The sequence below is a fragment of the Stenella coeruleoalba genome (genome assembly GCF_951394435.1).
Source record: "Stenella coeruleoalba genome assembly, chromosome: 10".
NCBI lineage: Eukaryota > Metazoa > Chordata > Mammalia > Artiodactyla > Delphinidae > Stenella > Stenella coeruleoalba.
This window is the reverse complement of record NC_137156.1, coordinates 67953409-67973916: the sequence shown is the minus strand read 5'-3', so window position 1 is coordinate 67973916 and position 20508 is coordinate 67953409. Positions and strand designations below refer to the sequence as shown.

The following is a 20508-nucleotide window of genomic DNA, read 5'->3' as shown; positions in this document are numbered from 1 at the left end:
AATATATACAATGAAAATAGTACCCAAAAGAAAACTGGTGTGGCTATGTTAACACCAAACAATATAGACTTTAACAAAAATTGTTAATAGAGATTAAAAAGAACATTTTATAGTGATAAAGGAGTCAGTTGATATGGAAGACATAAACATAAATGCACTTAAAAGAGAGCCTCAAAATACAGGAAGCAAAACCTAACAAAACTGAAAGGAAAAACAGACAATTCAACAATGACAGTTGGAGGCTTTAATGTACCATTTTCAATAATGTATAGAACAACTAAATAGAAGATCATCAAGGAAAAAGAAATCTTGAATGGGACTTCCCTGGTGGTCCAGTGGTTAAGAATCTGCCTTCCAATGCAGGGGATGTGAGTTCAATCCCTGGTCAGGGAACTAAGATCTCACATGCCACGGGGCAACTAAGCCTGCGTGCTCTAGAGCCCATGCACCACAACTAGAAAGCCTGCGCACCGCAACTACTGAGCCCGTGTGCTCTGGAGCCCGCGTGCCACAACTAGAGAGCCCGTGTGCTGCAACTACTGAGCCCACACGCTCTAGAGCCTGTGCATCGCAACTATAGAGAAGTCCGCATGCCGCAATGAAAGATCCTGCATGCTGCAACTAAGATCCTGCGTGTCACAACTAAGACTTGACGTAGCCAAATAAATAAATAAATATTTAAAAAGAAATCTTGAACAATACTATATACTAACTAGACCTAACTGACATCTATACAACACCCCATCCAACAAGAGCAGAATACACACATTTTTCTAAAATGCACACAGAAGGACATGTGCATTCTCTTCTTTAGGGTAGACCATGTTAGACCATAAAGAAAGCCTCAGTAAATTTAAAAGAACTGAAATCACACACAGCATGCTCTCCAACCATCATGAAAGGGAGTTAGAAATCAATAAGGAAAGAAGGAATCAAGAAGGAAATATAGGAAAATTTTTTTAAATGTGGAATGAAACAGTACACTCCCAAATAACCAATGCACCAAAGAAGGAACCACAAGGAAATTAGGAACAGCTTTGACATGAATAAAAGGGAAAACATATCAAATCAAAACTTAAGGGATGAAAAAACAAAACAAAACAAAACTTAAGGGATGAAGCTAAAGATTATAGCTGTAGTGCCTATATTAAAAAGAAGAAAGATCCCAAATCAATAAACTACATTACACCTTATGAAACTAGAAAAAGAAGAACAAACTAAAGTAAGCAGAAGGAAGGGAATAATAAAAGTTGAACAGAAATAAATGAAATAGAGAAGAGGAAAATAGAGGAGAAAATGAAACCAAAAGCTGGTTCTTTGAAAAGATAACAAAATTGACAAATTTTAGCTAGTCTGACCAAGAAAAAAAAGGAGAGAGAAGACTCAAATTACTAAAATTAAGGATAGGACTTCCCTGGTGGCGCAGTGGTTAAGAATCCACCTGCCAATGCAGGGGACATGGGTTCGAACTCTGGTCCAGGAAGATCCCACATGCCGCGGAGCAACTAAGCCTGTGCACCACAACTACTGAACCTACACTCTAGAGCCCGCAAAACACAACTACTGAGCCCGCATGCTGCAATTACTGAAGCCTGCGCGCCTAGAGCCCGTGCTCTGCAACAAAGAGAAGCCACTGCAATGAGAAGCCTGCGTACCACAATGAAGAGTAGCCCCTGCTTGCCATAACTAGAAAAAGCCCGCTTGCAGCAATGAAGACCCAATGCAGCCAATAAATTAATTAAAAATAACTAAATAATAAATAAATAAATAAAAATTAGGGATGAAAGAAGGGATATCATTACTAATGTTACAGAACTAGAAAGGTTTATAAGGGACTACTATGGACCAAATGCATGCCAACAAATAATATAATCTAGATGAAATGGACAAATTCTTAGAAAGATACAAACTACTAAAATTCATTTAAAGAAGAAACAGAAAATTTGAGTAGACCTATCATAAATGAAGAGATCAAATTAATAACTGAAAAGCTTCACACAAAGAAAAGCACAGGACCAGATGGCTTCACTGGTGAATTCTACCAAATGTTTAAGTTAGAATTAATACCAATACTTGTCTTTTTAATTATATCCACTTTGAAAGTGAAGCAGTATCTTACTGTGGTTTTGATCTGCATTTCCCTAATGACTAATGATGTTGAACATCTCTTCAACTGTGTATTGACCATTTGCATATATTCTTTGGGGACATGTCTATTAAAATCCTTGGCTCATTATTAAATTGGGTTATTTGTCTTTTTATTGTTGAGTTGTAAGAGTTCTTTATATAAGAGATACAAGTCCTTTATTACATTCATGCTTTGCCAATATTTTCTTTCATTTGTGGGTTGTCTTTAACTTTCTTGATGGTGTCCTTTGAAATACACAAGTTTTTAATTTTGGTAAAGTCTAACTTACCTATTTTATCTTTTGTTGTTCCTACTTTTGGTGTCAAATCTCAGAAACCACAGCTAAACCCAAGGATTTAAAGATATACTCCTATGTTTCCTTCTAAGAGTTTTACAGTTTAGCTTTTACAAATAGGTCTACGATCCCTTCTGAGTTAATTTTTTATATGGTGTGAAGTAGGGGTACAATTTCATTCTTCTGCATGTAGGTATCAAGTTGTCCCAGCACAATTTGTTGAAAAGACTCTTCTTTCCTCATTGAAACTGTCTTGGCACCATTATTGAATATCAATTGACTGTAAATATAAAGGTTTATTTCTGGACTCTCAATCCAATTCCACTGTTATCTGTCTAACTTTAGGCCAGTACCAATCTTGATTACTGTTATTTTGTTGTAAGTTTTGAAACTGGGAAGTGTGAATCCTCCAATTTTGTTTTCTTTTTCAAGACCATTTGGCTATTCTGAGTTCCTCACATTTCCATATAAATTATAGATCAGATTATCACTCTCTGCAAAAAGACAGCTGGAACATTGATAGGTCTTGTGAAGCCTGTTTCATGAGCAATCTACAAATCATCTGTTGAGCTCATAAGAAAGGGAAGAGTCCTGGTTTGCTGACAACCAGTGTGGCCCAGAGTAGCCTCTCAAAGAGGCACATGGTCACGGGGCTGCTATCAGTCAGGGAAAACTTGCCAATGTTACTGGGGTCTGGATCTATGGGAATATTGCTGGCTTTCAGCTTCTGGAAGCCATGCAGTCAGATGTAAAGTGAGGCTGGTACATCTTATACCTTGGCAACACTGGCCACTTGCACTCACCTTCTGGCAGGGGAAAGACTCCTGGGCAGTCTTAGCTGCATGCTTCCTTTCCCAGGTGAAAGATCAATGTTTTTCTGCCTACCTTGAGCTCATCTTTGCTCTGGAAGTTGTCCAGGAGGTGCTGGTAATGGGTGTCACACATCTGGCGGAGCAATGAGAGAAGGCAGGACACATACTCGCCCTGGGGACCAACCCAAAAAACACTTAGCAAAGCCAATGACAAGAGCTGTGTTCCCCCAATCCACAGAGGGCAAGGAGAGAAGGAAGGGTCTGAGATGGCCCCAATGATCATGAAAGGGAAGGGGACAACTCTGGCCCTGAAAATGAATTTTCTTTTCAGCTAAGGGGGGCCTGAAGGGTTGGGAATTTTAATAAGACCTCTGCAGCATGGGGCTAATTGAAAAACCTTAACCTATAACAAAGAAGTACTGCCAAGTAAGACAGATATTCTAGCTTTTTTCCTAGGAAAGTTTTGGCTTCACAGTCCTTTGTCATTATATGTTGCCAGGGTACCATACAGAAGTCTGGAGGGGCTACTGGGAACAGGGCTCTCAGCCTTCTCTGGACAGAATCTGGACTCTGCCTATCCTGCTGGGCTGGAGAAGCCCTTCTACAAGGATCTCCTTGGGGACCTCCCAGAGCTTACATGTGATTACCGGACCAGGCAGATGGAACATAGTAGATCAACATAACTCTCTGGAAAGCAGAAGAGTCAAAACTGAACTTTATGAGAAGATGAGCTAATGGCTTTAAGTAAAAATTTAAAGATAAAAAAATGAGTCTTTAAAATTTCTTCAAGTTCTAACTGGGGTACATGGATGAAAACCCCACGTTAAGGACTCCAAAGACTCATCTCATGGAAATTTTTGGCACAGGGCAGCTGAGCATGGCTTCCTCTTACAAGGTTGCCTCCTTAGAAGGGATGGAGGAAAAATTACTTCATTTGGGCAGTTTTCAAATGTTTTTAAACTCATGGGAATTTGACAACAGTTTTTTAGTCTCTCAGATCCTTTTTAGACTCATGAAATTATTATACACACATGTATTTAAAATACATACAGGTGCATGAACGCTTTATCTGAAAAAATGGACATAAGCCATAATTTATAGATTTGTTGTGAGGATCAGATGCATTAATGTACATAAAGCATTTAAGTAAACAGTTCACTACATAAAGCCGTGCTCAATAAATTGTTGCTATCATCTTCATTAAATCCATATAAAACAGATCACTTCTTTAGTATTGCTAATGAGTTAATATTTGTAGAGTGCATAAAGCAGAATCTGGCCCACAGCCAGCACTGTGTCATTGCTGGTTAGAAGGATGGGCTGCCAGGACATGGCAGGGTGCGTATGTTTTTACCTATAGTGAGGGTGTCCTGAATAGGGGTTCCTAAGAGAGCAGATATTCCTTCCAAGCCCAATGCTCCAGAACTCATGTCTACTCTTTGCTCTCCCTAACATGCTGGAGCTTGGCTTGCTCCCATAGAAGGTTTTCTACAAAGGGATCGTTGTAGTCTTCCACCTGCCAACTAGAAGATTCCAAGCAATCTGTTTATCATGTTCCAACATCAGGGCTAAGAAGTCCACTCTGTATAGGGGTGGGGGCCCTGGGGGGTGTCTCTTTGCCACACCTGAGAAGCTTTCCCAGTCTGTTTCTCTTCTAATTCGATCATAGGATATCATTGTTCAGTAATGCCAGTCCAATTCTACCTCATCACATTTTTCCTGATGCTAGACATTTAGATACAAACACTATGGACAAAAGTGACTAATTTGTAGGTACAAGCAAATCGTGAGAAAATAACTGTCATGCACGTCATTTACAAGAGCCTGCTCCTAAAAGGAATAGTCTATATTTTTCACCTTCAACCTCTTACTATGTCTCTGCTTTATTCCACATTATAGAAAATGACTTGGCTCAAATGCAAAGGCCAATGGAGGTGGTGTGCAGGAAAACAGGACAGGAAGCATCACTGGATCTGCCCCTAAGTAGACTCCTGTGAGTATGAACCTAGAGCTTTCAGAGTGGAGATGGAGTACGACTCGAGAAGGAAAAAGGGCAGCATGCTGACAACCAGGCAGGAAGGGAAGCTGAGATGAAGGTGGTGTGATGGTGAGATGAGGTTTGGTGTGGAGGAACCCCAGGTTAGAAAAGAAAGCAAGAAAACCTGAATGTTAGTTACTAACAGTGATCTCCGCTGTGCACTGCGGGCACCGCTGCCCTCTTACCGCCTCCTGAGCGTGCGATTTGCTCATGATGGTGAGCAGAGTCTGTAAGAGCACGTCCAAGAGGCTCTCCACCATCATTTCTACCTCCTCCATGACATCTGCCTCCTGGAGTGAGCAGCGAGAGAGCACACAGTTAGTGCCAGACCTGCTGACGTGCAGCTGGCAGTACTTACTAAGTCAGCCACATCAGGAGTGGTCTTCTGACTTAATTCTCAACACTGAGCTCCTGGCCTCACTGGTATGCAGTATCAAGGAACCTGGAACAATGGCTCTGAAAGGAGGTGAGGCACACCTGCCACTGTTGCACTGGTTTGGTGGCTGGGGCCTTACCCCAACGCAGCACCACTCTGACACCTATAGTTCTGAACCTCAGACAAATACATTAATTTCAATATACAGGGCAGAAGTGAAGGTTCTAAGTTAAATGTTTTCTTTGATTTTCCTACGAAAGTCAGGAGGAAGCACAGCACTGCTGACTAACATTTTGAGAAAATGGTAAAGAATTCACACCAGGGGGTGTGGTGGCAGCACCTTTACTATTGCTAATGCACACAGAAGTATCTCAGTCTTTCTGAGAACCATTTTCTCCTTGAGTGACCTCAATTTTTGCCAGGCCTGACTGCTGCCCAGACATGCCACTTCTAGCTCCTTGGCATTCTTGCTCACATTCCCTGGTCCACCAGAAGGACTCTGGTCTCAGTGCATCTTTTTCAGGCAGCCTCACAAAAACAACGGAGCACGCCTCCTCACTAAGGGCTGCTTCCCAGTCACCAGGTTCTGAATTTAGGCAGAGTCTGTGCTATCTTTTTATAGACCTCTCACATGCAATCTTAAACCCTATAACTTGATTTTCATTATCTCACAAAGAGATTCCCATTGCCTCTTCTCCAGTCTCTTTATATTATTACTGGTCCAAATGTCCATCCATCCATCAACCCACCATTCAGTAAGTATTTACCATGTGCCAGTCACTGTTTGAGAACTGAGTATACAGAAGTGAACAGGAAAGGTAATATCTCTGCTTTCATGGAGCTTATATTTCACCCACCCTCCATCCATTCAATACAGTTACACTGAGCCCCATTCCACATGAAAAATTTGAGCAGCTCTTGGGACCAAAGTCTTCTTTCTCATTTGCTGAACTGATCATAACACTCTTAAAACCTGTGATGGCTCTTTGAGTAGTTGTAAGCAACTAATTGCACTTGACTCTCTAGCCCCACAAACACAACCAGATCATCTTCAGGTTTTTACCTGTTCCCATTCCTCTGCCATTCCTCCCCTACCCTTTCTTTTCCCCTTCAATTTCTCTTTTTCTTTAGCAGTAAGCCTCCCATCCCAAGTCTGACCCTGGGTTACCAGTACACCTTATGTGCCTGATGTTGCTTCTCTGAGGCCTGATGGGAAAGAGAGCTGCTAGGCGTTGCCTGGAGCCAAGATCAAACAAAAGGGCCACTACAACCATCACAGTCACTCTGCCAAGCTGGGCCCCCACCACCAGGTGGTACTTTAAGTCTGGATACCAGAGCCCCCTATTGAGTCCTTGTATCCTATTCAAACCAAGCACACTCTTTCTTTTCAGCACCTCTCCTGCTCTATCTTCCTGGATAACCTAACCTCGTATGTTCCTATCACTTGGCTACTGGCATTCATTTTAAATGCACTTGAAATTTTATTCTCCAAAAACCTTACCTCAACTTAATAAGATAGCATAATTAAAACTCATTCTTGTTTTAAGTTTCTTTATATTTTCCTATAAGTTTCCAAATTTTCTAAAAGAAATATGCATTTCTTCCATTATCATAAATATATAAAATAAACATAATTAAAATAAATTCCTACCCTTATTCATGCCTGATACGTTTTCCCTCCTTTCCTACCTCCCTTCCCTACCACAGATCTCTTCTAAAAAATAAAAATAAAGAAGAAAGAAAATAGGCAAAAGCACTAGTAGTTGAAACCTGACCCCTAAAGTACAACCCTACCATCCCATGAGGCTCAGAACTCTTGTGGACAACATTTATCTCTCGTACACCCTGCTCTCATCTGGCATGGTATAGGAATGCCATATGGGTGGAATCAAGCTGCCAGGAAGCTGCCAGAAAAGTCTGAATGAGCAAGCTGCCTCTCAGCCTGGGCCTGCCTCCCTGTGCTTGTGCGTGAGTATCCTTAGAACACTCCCAGGAATACAGAAGTAATACCTTTTGACAGAAATAGAGCATGCACAGGATTGGGCTTTTTGGTACTACAGAAAACTATGTTTCTGGGTGTATTTATGGCAGTACAATTTTTTAACATAGCAAGACTGCTGTGTTGAGAAGCCTGCTGGGCACACACAGGGAGGCCTCCATTCACTTGGGCACCCCCATCACTGATGAAAGCTTCTCTGACTGGGAAGTGTACAGAGTGATCTTTGTTGGTCTGCCTCTGGCTAAAGTAACACAAGAGAGGGACAGAGCTTTGGGTGGGGAGTGGAGTGGGTCTAGGGCCACTACCAGAGAGCTGGTCTTGACGATGGAGAAGATGCTGCCAAGAATCCCTGAGCAGATTAGCAGCTCTTTCTGCTGCCTCAGGTGAAGGTGAATGTGATGGAGAACCACAGGAAGCAGGATGCGACGGGATTCTGAGAGAGAAAACACAAAGGTGAAGAAGCCCTTCAGAGGAGAACCAGCTACCTTTGGAAGCAAGTGGCAAGGTGGGATGCAGCTGGTCTCAAAGTAGGTGGGGCTGAGACTGGAGCCAAGCTGCAAATCACCCCCTTCCCTTATGTGGGCCTAACAGCCCACTTCCTGGACATTTTAAGACATTGCACAGCATTATCCTTCTATCTACTGTTCCTTCTTTCTCATTTCAGGCCTAAATATCTAGGGCATGTTATTCAGGATAATGTTAGGAGACTGCTTCCAAATGAAATCTCTTTACTGACTAGACTCCAAATTAAAAGCACAGATTACAGTGAAAACCCCATTTAAGTGACACAGTTCTATGAACTACATTGATTTTTTTAAAAAATAAATAAATTTATTTATTTTTGGCTGTGTTGGGCCTTCGTCGCTGCGTGCAGGCTTTCTCTAGTTGCAATGAGCAGGGGCTACTCTTCATTGTGGTGCACGGGCTTCTCATTGCGGGGGCTTCTCTTGTTGCAGAGCATGGGCTCTAGGCACACAGGTTTCAGTAGCTGTGGCACGTGGGCTCAGCAGTTGTGGTTCGTGGGCTCTAGAGCGCAGGCTCAGTAGTTGTAGCGCACGGGCTTAGTTGCTCCGCGGCATGCGGGATCTTCCCAGACCAGGGCTCGAACCCGTGTCCCCTGCATTGGCGGGAGGATTCTTAACCACTGCATCACCAGGGAAGCCCTGAACTACACTGATTGAACTTGCAGACTTGGTATGGATTATAAATGGTCCCTCTTCACAATGCCCTGGATGGCGGCCTGGCACTTGCACCCCCATAAGTTACACACTTTGCGTCAGCCATCAGGCCTGCCTCCTTTTCCCCTCAGGCTTGTGGGATGCTACATGTATCCACAGCAATGAAAGGAATAGAAGCAGGACTTTTATCTTGTCATAAGCCTGCAATAATCAGCTAAACCTCATTGTCAATCCTACTGCATACATTAAAATGTTTTTCTTTTCTTTTCTCTTCAGTGCTACCTGAATAATATTTTCATCAGGGGCTGACTATATTTAGAACTCCAAATTCAAGAAGGCTAAATCCTAAATCAAGCTCTTTTATTAATTCACTCTAAGATTTTAGGCAGGTTGACTCCTCCTGTGGGCTTAATTTCCCCCATCTATGACTTCACAGGTGTGGTGAGAAGGTGAAATACAAGTGTGAACATGATTCTGGTATCTTGCACTCCAATGTAGTCAATGACTGTGTGATAAAAGTACCACGACACCCGGCCAGCATGATTCGGTCAGACTACCAGTAACACAAACAAGCCAAGGCATTTGGGATTTATTATTCATATTTGACCATAATTAAGTATTCCAGATGAAATTCAGAATGAAAATCTTTTTCAGCAAAAGACAAACTACATGACATACAAGAGGTTTTGGGGACTGCCTTGTCAAATACTTAGAATATGTTCAAAAAAATGGAATGACAGCTATTCTATGTTTAAAAGGATGCTTGGATAAAAGAGAAGTTCATACTGTATTTTGTAGACCAAAATACCAACAGAGCAAGATTTGTAACAATCAACAGCTGCCTGCAGACAAAATAGTAGTTTTTTATTGGAACCTGCTAATGAAGAAACCAAACTGATATGCTCTGAGGATATGTGTTGGTTAATGACACCACTGGTAAAAGTCTTCCTGCTTCAGGGAAGATGCTTCAATTCAGGCATTCAATGAAAGTGAGATGCAAGTGAAAATTTGGTCGTGGCTTTTTATCTCAATATCCAATTACATAGTTCCAGCCAGATAAGAACAATTTTTCTTAAGTGATTATGGGAAGCAGCAAGTACATGCAAAAGTATTAGAAATAACGTATGTCAATGAGGGCAGTCTGCTGTCCGCCTTCCCATATATTTAGAAAGCATCTGCTTTAAGCAGTGCTCAAAGCTTGAGTGTATGCAGTGGCTTCAATGAAAGTATGTCCAAACCATTGATTTTATCTTCAATCCAGGAACTGATGCAAAGTGTTTACCATAAAAAGTTACAGGTGGAGAAAATCTGAATTTCTTGGTGGCAGCTTTACCATCAGCAATACTTTACACAGGTAGAGTTAAGTTAAAGAGAGTATTTATTTAGTACTGCAAATGTGTGTAGCTCTGGGCTGAGAAATTATTATTCCTATACTTTAAAAGTCAAACTTAAAAAATTTTACTACCAAAAAATTCTAATTATAAAAATTCTAATAATAATTGCTTTACTAGCATTTCAGATTTATTCCTGTGCCCTAGAAATTTATTCCACAATAGTGATATTCTGCTTAAAGGATCAGGCTCACATTGATCTTAACATCTGACTATTGAGTACTTGATCACATTCAATGTGGTTTCAGGTATGAATCCGGGGGTTCCTTCTGAAAGACAGTCTGGCCTGCTGACGGTATGTGTTAGGCTGTCCTGACCTCTTTTGGAGTGTGGAGGGCTCCTCTCCATCACTTTGTCTAATCTTTAGAAGCTCCTTCAGAGAGAGGAATCTATCTGACTGGTGAGGACAGGAACCAAGAAAGCATAGTGGGTCCTCAGGGCCCCCCTTTCAGGGTCTCTTTTATTTCCTTGACCTATCCTATCCCCTTGGGCTAGACCTTTCTCTCTTGTTCCCCTTCCTTTCCTTCTGCTTTTTCATCCTGCTGGGGCTATGGCAGGCCCCATTCTTGGCAGCCGGCTCGACTTGTGGGCCTGGAGGCAGGCCACCCCATGTGGGTCCCTAGGAATAAATTGTGAGTAAGGCAGTAGGCCTAGGTTTTGGCTGCATTCTCTAACAGAGTTTACCAAAAACTCTGCACTTGAAGGGCCACTGGTGTCTTGCATGATGGCTGATGAAACTGATCCTTTGCTTCCCACTTGGCCAACACCCTGATAAGGAAGAAAGGTGAGTGTGACTCTCATCCCAACTTGATTTACCTGAGAAAGAAAATAGGCGGCTATCCACAGTTCTGGCAATGGACTGCAGCTTGACCACATCCATTGACTGCCCAATGTGCACAGTGCTGGGCATGCTCCCCAGAGTCCCTCTCACAAACTCTGCTACCTCCTGCACAGTGAACATTTGCAGCAGCTCATCAAAGATCGTTGGGAAGGAATTGAGAAGTGCAGCCTGCGGAAGCAAGTGAAGGTCTGGTTAGCTCAGAGTTAGGTATGCATCTATCTTGCATGCTTAGACAATGATACATGGTGGTGAGAGGTTGAGAAGTCATTGCAGCACCCCTGCCTCGAATGTGCTCCTCCCTGGCCTTGGACTCCACCCTGCAGCACTCTTAGGGCATGCAGCAGGAAGAACCAAAAAGGTAACCAAAACAAGAGAATTTACTGGGGCTCAGGCCGCTTGAAGCTTTCAGAACTTGCCAAGGCATTTGCTGGCAAGAGAAGGGAATATATACAGAAATTAACTCTAGGGCTTAACATCTATAGCTGTTTTTGCTCATAAAATGGATTTAAATTTTTTTATCTGTCTCTACGATCAAGCTCTTGATTTTCCAGTTTCAGTCCCAAATTCAAGCCAGGAAGCTCTCAAAGAACGTAGGCAAAGATAACTGAGCACCATCAAGCAGCACTAGGTGAACTCCATTCACAGTCCTTCAGCTAGCAATCCAGCTCTGAAAACTGGACCATTTCCCCAGAATAGTGTCATTTATTTGAAACCATGAAATCTAAAGACTTTGTAAATTAGTTCCTTCACGTGTGATGCCTGGCAGTTTCAAGTGTAAATCCAAAAGGATGGAGAATGTGTGGATTTAGTCAGCCATGAACTCTTGAGGACTGCGGATAATGTTGGCATAGAGTTCAGAGACCTAGATGGCCTGGACAAGTGGAGTATGTGTGTGTTTGGAGAATTCTCTCCTAGGATCTTAGCTCTGGCAGACCCATATGGTAACCTCTTGAGAACTGAGTCTCAATATTCTCTTGAGAATCTGAGCCTTTGGGAGGCAGAATAGTTTAGGAGAAAGAGAATGGGTTTTGGAATTGGACAGACATGAGTTTAAATCCCAGCGTTACCACTTATCTGCCACATAACCTTGGGTGAGTTACTACCTAATTCTCACTTTTCTCATCTATAAAATGGGGATGATGCTATTACTTATCTCCTCGTATTGGTATGAGGAAAAAGTTTAGGTGCATAAAATTAATTTCCAGTAGACTGCCTGGCACACAATAGGCCTTCAATAAATGCTGGCTCTTGTTCATTTCTCTTGTCTAAACGGAAGCAGCATGAAGGAGGCTCTTCGTACTTCTCAGTCCTCTTACACTATTAAGCCAAGATTTACAAAGGGAAATGGAGTGTCACCTTGAGACGAGGTGAGAGTGCGCTCTTCCTCAGTGACAGTTTGGGGGGCAGGGTGGGGAGCTGTTTTTCCTGATTGCTTCAACAGGCAGTAAGACACTGGCCTAGAGTGAGTGAAAATTTATGACCTGGGGAAATGGGTCTGTCATACTGCAGTCTATGTTCAGGCCAGGACCAAGGACTGAACTTTTATGAATTCTATCTGCAGATTTATAACTCCCTGGGATATCAAGGAGATCATTTTGCAGTAATTAGAACCAGCACAAAAACTATCATCATAAGCAACTAGATACAAAAGACAAAGGGGGAAAAGCAGGTATTTCTTTTTTTTTTCCTTTCCTTTTGGCTGTGCTGTGTGGCTTGCAGGATCTTAGTTCCCCAACCAAGGCTTGAACCTGGGGCCACGGCAGTGAAAGTGCCGAGTCCTAACCACTGGACTGCTAGGAAATTCCCAGAAAAGCAGGTATTTCATAATCAACAACAAACAGTAGCTGATTTGCTCTCTTAAATGGTGAAATTTCCTATACTTATGGCATCGGAACAGAAGGACACTTGCACCATAACATCTCCTAGTGGTCAGAATCAAAGATATAAAGTCTGACTGAAGAGCATACTTGCTGAAAGTTCTGAAACTGTGAAACATGAGCCTGGCACCAAAGAAGCAGGTCTGATTCTGACTCAGGTCTAAGATAAGACTACATCTAAGCTATTTATCCTGATGTGATAGGAACATGCCATTGAGTACAGGGCACTGCTGAGTTCTCAGAAAGTGTATCTGGCTTGCTCTGCTAGCTCCCCACATCTCCACATGCTGAGGGAGGAGTAGGTGTCCTGGGCCCTGGCTGGCAGGAACAGATGGGCTGGGGGAGAGGAAGGAGGGAGAAAGATGACTGGCTTGGGGTGTTCAGGAGGGGAGACCATGGAAGGAGCCTTTCTTATAAAGATACCTGGTGACCTTGATGTATTCCACTGTTTTATAGAGGCTATCCCCCAGTTTCTCACCTGTTCTCTGGGCCAAGGGGCTTATGGGCAACTGGCATCAAGGGGCAACATAGAAGCAAGTGGAAAACAAAAAAAGCAGACTATTCTAATCTTAAATGAGGTATTTAAACATACATTTGCTCTGACAGACCTGGCAGTGACTGAATGAATGGACATGAGAAAGGCTGTCTGGTCTTTGCTCATAGGTTTTGATGTAATAATTGGCTTCAGAAAAATCAAAGAAGTGAAATTCATTAGATAAAATTCTGACATTTATTTATAAGCAAAAATAACCCCTTTGTGACTGGGGTAATGAACAATATCCGTGATCCCTTCTAGGGTAAGGTTGCATGTAAAAGGTGACTGATTAGCTGGACAGACATTTTTAATATAAGGAAGCAACTTGCTTCCCACACTGGTATTTCTAATGGAATCTAATCCTAATTCTTAGCCAAAGTTTTCTAGTTATTTCTGCTGTTTTTCAACCTATTTCATTCTTAACTGCTAGGATGGACCAATACTAACCTGAGGTTTTCAAAATTAATACAGTGGCTAGGAAATAAAATTCTCTATACATTCTGAATATCCTCTATAAATAAGATGTTCACGAACAACTAATAGCATGGTAGCTAAATAAATTTGGTCTAAAGAGGGCAAAGTTGTGCTTCTTCTCCACCATAAAGCCACTGGGCTGTCTTATATTTGGAAGCTGGGGCATAGCTGGCTTTGAAGTAAAAGCAGCATTTTATTCTATTAGGTATTTCCTTATAACTCATCCCTTACCCAAAACATAGGAGCTTGGCAGGGCTTCTTTGACTCTGGAAGCCAGAGGACAAAGAAATCACCTGCTAAGACAGACAAGAATCCAGCAGCAAAACTTTGCTGTAGCTCACAGACCTGAGTGAAGAGGAGTGTTTCTGAGTTTCTGCTGTCCAAACTGAGCACAAACCGGATGGACTGGAAAAGTTCTTGGATGCTGGACCGGAATTGCTCCTCTTCCATCCCACAGGTGGCACGTGAGTAGAGGATCCTTGACTGCACAATAAACTTGAAAAGGTACTCCAAGGCCTGGAGGTGTAGGAGGAAAAAGGGATAGAGAGGTGTTAAAGATGTCCAGAAACTAACATATGAGGGAATGAAGGGTGGAGTACCAGAAAATTATACACCAAGCTTGGGAGGGGGACAATTCCAACTATGGAGACAAGTAGTTTAACTTTTAAAAAATTTTTATTGGAGTAGAGTTGATTTACAATGTTGTGTTAGTTTCTGCTGTACAGCAAAGTGAATCAGTTATACATATACATATATCCACTCTGTTTTAGATTCTTTTCCTGTATAGGTCATTACAGAGTATTCAGTAGAATTCCCTGTGCTATATAGCAGGTTATTATTAATCTACTTTATATTTAGTAGTGAAGCACTTTAAGTTTTTAAACCTTTTCTCAAAACTCCAATGGTCACTGAGCAGCAACTGTCTATGTACTGAGAGAATCATCAAATTATTTCATGCGGTTATGGAAGTGTATAACCACAGACTGTTATGGAAGCAGTTGAATTCAAGACCATATAGAATCAAAAGAAAATTAAATTTCTCTCATTTTTCTCAGGTCTGGAAATAAAAGGCTACAAAGGCAATGATATAAGAACCTCTCTTAAATTTATTCCAAGAAGGAAGAGTCCTTTAAAGAGTCTTCTGCATCTTCAAGAAACAGCTGGACACGGTGCCAGCCTTCTCACCAGGGGTCAAGTCTGAAGAACTTGTCCCTAGTTGCACAGGAGCTGGTGGACCTAACCCACCCATTTTCCATCCTCTTCCAGACCAGGACACCTGCCATCAATAGTTCATGAACAATACAGAAGACAAAGCTCCCATAACATGTTTTGGGAGCAGAATCTGATTCTGAGGAGTCCCTGCAGCTTGGCCCATGCTTATGAGCTGAATAATTCTCTTTTAAGAGAATTCAAGATCCAAGACTATACTTTCTAATCAAAGAAAGGCTAACGATTTCCCAGACACTGGAAAGGCAGAGACATTGAAAACTGAGGAGAAACTTATCCAAGGATGAAATATGGAGCTCAGTTACTTGAACTATATAACAGGAAACAATTCCCAAGCTACTTTCATGATCTATTCATCTGTCAGGTTTAGCAAAGCAAAACTTTGTGTGTGTGAGTGTGTGTGTGTGTGTGTTTATGTGCTCCACACTGAACTCAGCTGGCACTGGAAAATGGCTAGTTCAGAAAAATGTGTGTTCCAAGGCCTGCACCAGAGGATTCTGCAGAATAAGTTACAGTGTTTGGCCTCATCTCCATAAATGCTACAGTCTCTGTTTCAGTAGCCTTTTAATGCCTGGCCTACAAATAATGTGGAAATTTAATGCCTGGTCTGTAAAGAACCTGGAAAGTCTCTGCTAAATTTAAAAAGGAAAGTGTTTTTTTTCTCAGTTTGAAACAACTACCACAAGAGATGTACTGAGTGGCTTAAAACATCCACTAGTTTCAGAGTGAGAGGCAGAACCAGACAGCAAAGTCGCTTGCACTTCCTGGGTATGAGAGATCAATTCCTCCATTAAGTCCTAAAATATAAAACACTTTGCAGAGGAGTACAAGGCTGTTGTCGAAGACAGCCTGTGAAAACCTGGATGAGGGCAAGGAAAACAAGCTCACTTCTAGTCATCCATCATTACCTGACTTCCCCTTTCCCTACTCCTCTTGATTTTTACCATCAGCACCAGCTGATGGCCAGGACCAGGTAAAGTTGGCCACCTGTGACAGATGCAACTGGGTAAAGAGAGGAGAGCAGAAGAGTGGGATAAAAGGTGAGGGTGGATCCTATGGAAGTTGTTTGAAGTTTACAGGTGTTCCCAACCCTGTATGGAGACAATGGAACCCTTAACTACGGCTGAAGCAGCTTCTCTGTCTTTTTCTACTTAAGTTAATAAACCTGAAGGGAAAAGAGATCCTAAAAGTTATTACAACCTTTCTGTCACTAAGGAGATCATTGTGCTTTCTCTTTCCTGGCTCCCTGGTAAGAACCTGATGCAGCTCAGCAGTGAAAAGTATGCTGCCTTTTTGGAACGCCCTGCCAAAAGCCATCCTCAGACCCACCAAGGATACCCCCCCCGTAAGTCATTCACACAGGAATAATGTAACCAAGTAAGAAAATAAAAGACTCTTTATTTTCATCTTTAGTTGCATAACTTTGGAAGGTCATGACTCTGAAAGGGAAAGGAAGAGTTGATGTGTAAGTAGCAAGATGTATTGAATCAAGAGCAATAAAGAAGAGGAGGTTTCCTGGTCCACAGATTATGATACCGGAATAAGAAATGCCAGGTCAGAAGCATATGCATTCTGTGAATAAGGATGAAATTAGGATCAGATAGAGACTTACACATTTGGTCAAGAGGACTTGTAAACTGAAATTTGATGAAGAAGTGGAAATGGCCTGATAAAACCGTTGGGCTAGATGCATTAGTATCAGATGCCACTCAAATACATTTGATATGGTAAGAACAAGTATGAAAGTACCCCCAGAAAAGTGCTCCCCCACAATGGAACTCTTCCTTTTCCCCACCCAAGCCTGATATTCTCCAGGAATTTTGTACCTCCATAGGTGACCCTGCCATCAACCCAGCTCATCTAGCCAGACCCCTGGAACCACCCTCAGGTCTTCCTTTCTGCCACCTCTCACACCCAACCGAACATTTGAAAGCTTCTGCTTTGGTCACATCAGCCACTTTATGGTTGCTTGAAAACTCTAGCTCTTTCCCATCCAGGCTTTTAAACATTCTGTTTCCTCAGTCTGAAATGTGCGTCCCCCAGTTCTTAACACTGATTTCAGCTCAGGTCACCTCGTCAGGGAAGCTTTCCCTAAACTCTTGATCTGAAGTAAACCCTCCTCTCCAGCCATTCCATCCCAAGATCCTGTTTATTTCCCTCATAGCATCATCAATGTTCTTTTCTCACTTACTTTGTATATTTATGTTTGACATGTTTATTATCTGCCTTTTCCCCACTTGAATGGAAGTGCTATGAAGGCCTAGCCTTTCTACTTGGGCTCCTGCTGAATCCCCAGTGGTTAACACAGTGTCTGACATATGGCAGGTATCAAGCAATACTGACTGAATGAATGGCTGAATGAATGACTCTTAGGGGAAAACTTCTGAGATAGCATCTCCAGTAACCTTAAGCAATTAATTTATGAACTCACATAGAATCTTTTGTATTTAACTCAACTTGTATCCCCTCAAATACTATGCAGGGCACTTCACAGGTGCTGGGGTTCAGAGAAGAACAGAACCCAGTGCTTGCCCTCACATTACACTCAGAACCCTGCTCTACACTTGTGTTTGAACCTGATTCCCCTTAGGACTCAGGGGATGTGTTCTTCAAGGGGAGAGGTCAGTCTTACTCTTTGCATCTTAGCACCCATGACATGCTGATTGCTCAGCTGACATGTATTGCGTGAAGAAAGACAGAAGTGAGACTTGTGGCCTTAGATTTTTAAAGAATGTGCAGAGAAGAGGCAGGGAAAATATGGATTTATGATTTGATTTTGCCTCTTTAATCTGATGATGCTTGGGGGAACATCTGTTTTACCTGTTACCACGTGGACGAGAATAACAAAATCATAGGCCCAGAAGTACTTAGAGCAGATGATGGGATATTAAAAGAGGACAAAGAGAAAGCAGAACTACTTTGCTGCCATTCTTCTTTTATTACTAACTAGAAAGGATGGGAAAGACATGGTTAAAAAGCAACCAAAAAATGAGAGTAACTCAAGAACAAGAAAAGACAGGGACAAAAAAGCAAGCAAGCAAGCATGAACTTGCTTTAAATGAGTTCTCAGAGGATACGACAGTTTTCTTCAAACAGCTATATGGAGAACTGTTGAGCAAAAGAGGGATCAACATTCTCATAGGCTGTTCTCTACAGTAGAAGCAGTAGCCATGAAAAGAAGTTACCAGAAAGTATAGCTAACTAACAATGAGGACAGTCCCCTGTAAAGTGGAGCTGTCCAGCAAGGCAAAGGGCTGCCTGGTCACGGTTTTTAGATTATCTTCTTCTCAACATATCTGCATACAGTGCATTCTTAAAACAGTTATAGAAAACAATGTTTAGTAACTACTGAAGAAGGGAAAAGTATTGGAAGATCTTATTTCTCATCAATGTTGCCACCAACACTGGCTTAGAAGGAGATATGATATTTTAGCCAGTGGAAGCAAAGACTGACATTGTTGGTAGAAACCAGGCAGGGAGGATGGCTCAGAGCCACATGCACATCATCCCTCCCTCCTGCTTTAAGATAAAATTATGAGGAATAAAGACCTTTTAGGGCAAAATCAAAGTGAGGAAAAGGCAGTTATGTGGATCAAGGCAGTCATTCCTGAAAGCAGAGCAGTGTACTGGCTGTCTACACTTGTCCTGCACACTACTCCATTGAGGCTACTTGCAAAGTTCTGCAGGGGTGGGCCCTTTTTGTACAGCAAGCTCAGTACATTACCCTCATGGCTTCCTGAATGTGATCCTGCCGAATCAGTTCTGCTGAGCAGTCCATGTACCACTTCAAACAGCGGATTAGCTCCCTAGGAAAAAGAACAGTTTCAGAAACCTCACGTTAATCCAAGAGCAATGAATGCAGCCTAAAATATTTGCAGTCCTGAATTAGCCATATAGGAAATAATATACTGCTAATGAGCTAGAATAGAGTGATGGATCCAATACAGCTGTGGAATCTTTAGATCATCCAAGACCAGACAACACTCCCTGTCCAAAAAGAGTTGCCACATTTCAATCAGCAATTATAATCATTCTTTCCCACTTTCCCTGACACACATTTTTTCTGATTACAAGAAAGTTTTCCCGAAGTCTGGGACTGGATGTGTGTTTTGTTTTGTTTTGTTTAAAACTGCTAAGTCTCCCGAACATACAACACACTCTGAATAAAGGTATATAGTCCGGTGTGCCTCTCCTTGCCATCCCAATGATCTTATTTCCTTAGGACCAAGTCATCTGAGCGGAATGGGATTACAGGGTCAGAAGGCCTTCACATTTACATGGCAAAAGAGTACACAGGGCAAGAGTGCAGGCCCTCGTCAGATAACAGTTCGCATCTTAGGCCTATCAGTTTCTAGCTTTGCATCCTTGGGCAAGTTATTTGGGTCCTCTGTCCTCATTCTTTTCATTTAAAATGTAGAGGAAACAACAGTACATCTCAAACTGTGAATTCTAATGAGATGACACATGTAAAGTACACAGCGCAGTGCCTGCTCTCCAAAGTGACATCAAAGTGGCAGAGTTCCAGTGATTCCACAGCCTCAGAACCCTTCGGTTTTGTTTTCTAAACTTGTTCTGGGACTACCCTGGTGGCACAGTGGATAAGACTCTGTGCTCCCAATGCAGGGCCTGGGTTCGATCCCTGGTCAGGGAACTAGATCCCACGTGCATGCCACAACTAAGGAGTCTATGTGCCGCAACTAAGGAGCCCGCCTGTTGCAACTAAGACCTGGTGCAACCAAATAAATTAAAAAAAAAAAAAAAAAAACAACTTGTACTCATTCCATAGAATAATATGGTGACTTTAAAAATTGCTTTAATGGTTTTAGATAAGCTGTGAGTGTTTCCCATGTTTATTATTCATATTATCTCTTTTATTGACTATCTTTTTCTTTTCTTTGATATTTATTTGTCAGTACTATAGTTAGCTATTCACATGTTTCTCACTGAAAAAGCAAGACATATTTTTAGCAGCTCTGCCATCATTTCTTAGAAGGAAAAGTATGACAACTATGTAATAAACTCTAGTTTAAAACATCAGCGGAAAGCTAACATCTAACATCATACTCAACGGTAAAAGACTGAAATGCGTTCCTCTAAGATCAGAAACAAGGCAAGGATGCCTGCTTTTGCCACTTCTATTCAACATATTAGTAGTGAAAGAGCAATTGGGCAAGGAAAAGCAATAAAAGGCATCCAAATTGGGGCCTCCCTGGTGGCGCAGTGGTTGAGAGTCCACCTGCCAATGCAGGGGACACGGGTTCATGCCCCGGTCCGGGAGGATCCCTCATGCCACAGAGTGGCTGGGCCCGTGAGCCATGGCCGCTAAGCCTGTGCGTC

The 20508-nt window shown here is 42.0% G+C and overlaps 1 protein-coding gene across 11 annotated transcripts in view; it reads right to left on the bottom strand.

The window, feature by feature from the left end:
- Positions 1–20508, bottom strand: part of DOCK3 (dedicator of cytokinesis 3) — a 408834-nt gene that overhangs the window by 55959 nt on the left and 332367 nt on the right. For 9 of the 11 annotated variants that reach the window (XR_013830244.1, XM_079934759.1, XM_079934758.1 and 6 more), the window contains 6 exons: positions 18896–18977; positions 14290–14460; positions 11034–11226; positions 7954–8081; positions 5459–5563; positions 3309–3407 (listed from right to left, as the gene is read on the bottom strand). Coding sequence is in view for 10 of the 11 variants with exons in the window: in XM_079934759.1 (XP_079790885.1) it covers positions 3309–3407; positions 5459–5563; positions 7954–8081; positions 11034–11226; positions 14290–14460; positions 18896–18977 (778 nt within the window). In the remaining variant the exon portion in view is untranslated. The remainder of the gene's footprint in view (positions 1–3308; positions 3408–5458; positions 5564–7953; positions 8082–11033; positions 11227–14289; positions 14461–18895; positions 18978–20508) is intronic. The other 2 variants (XM_079934760.1, XM_079934762.1) reach the window with 2 other exon arrangements.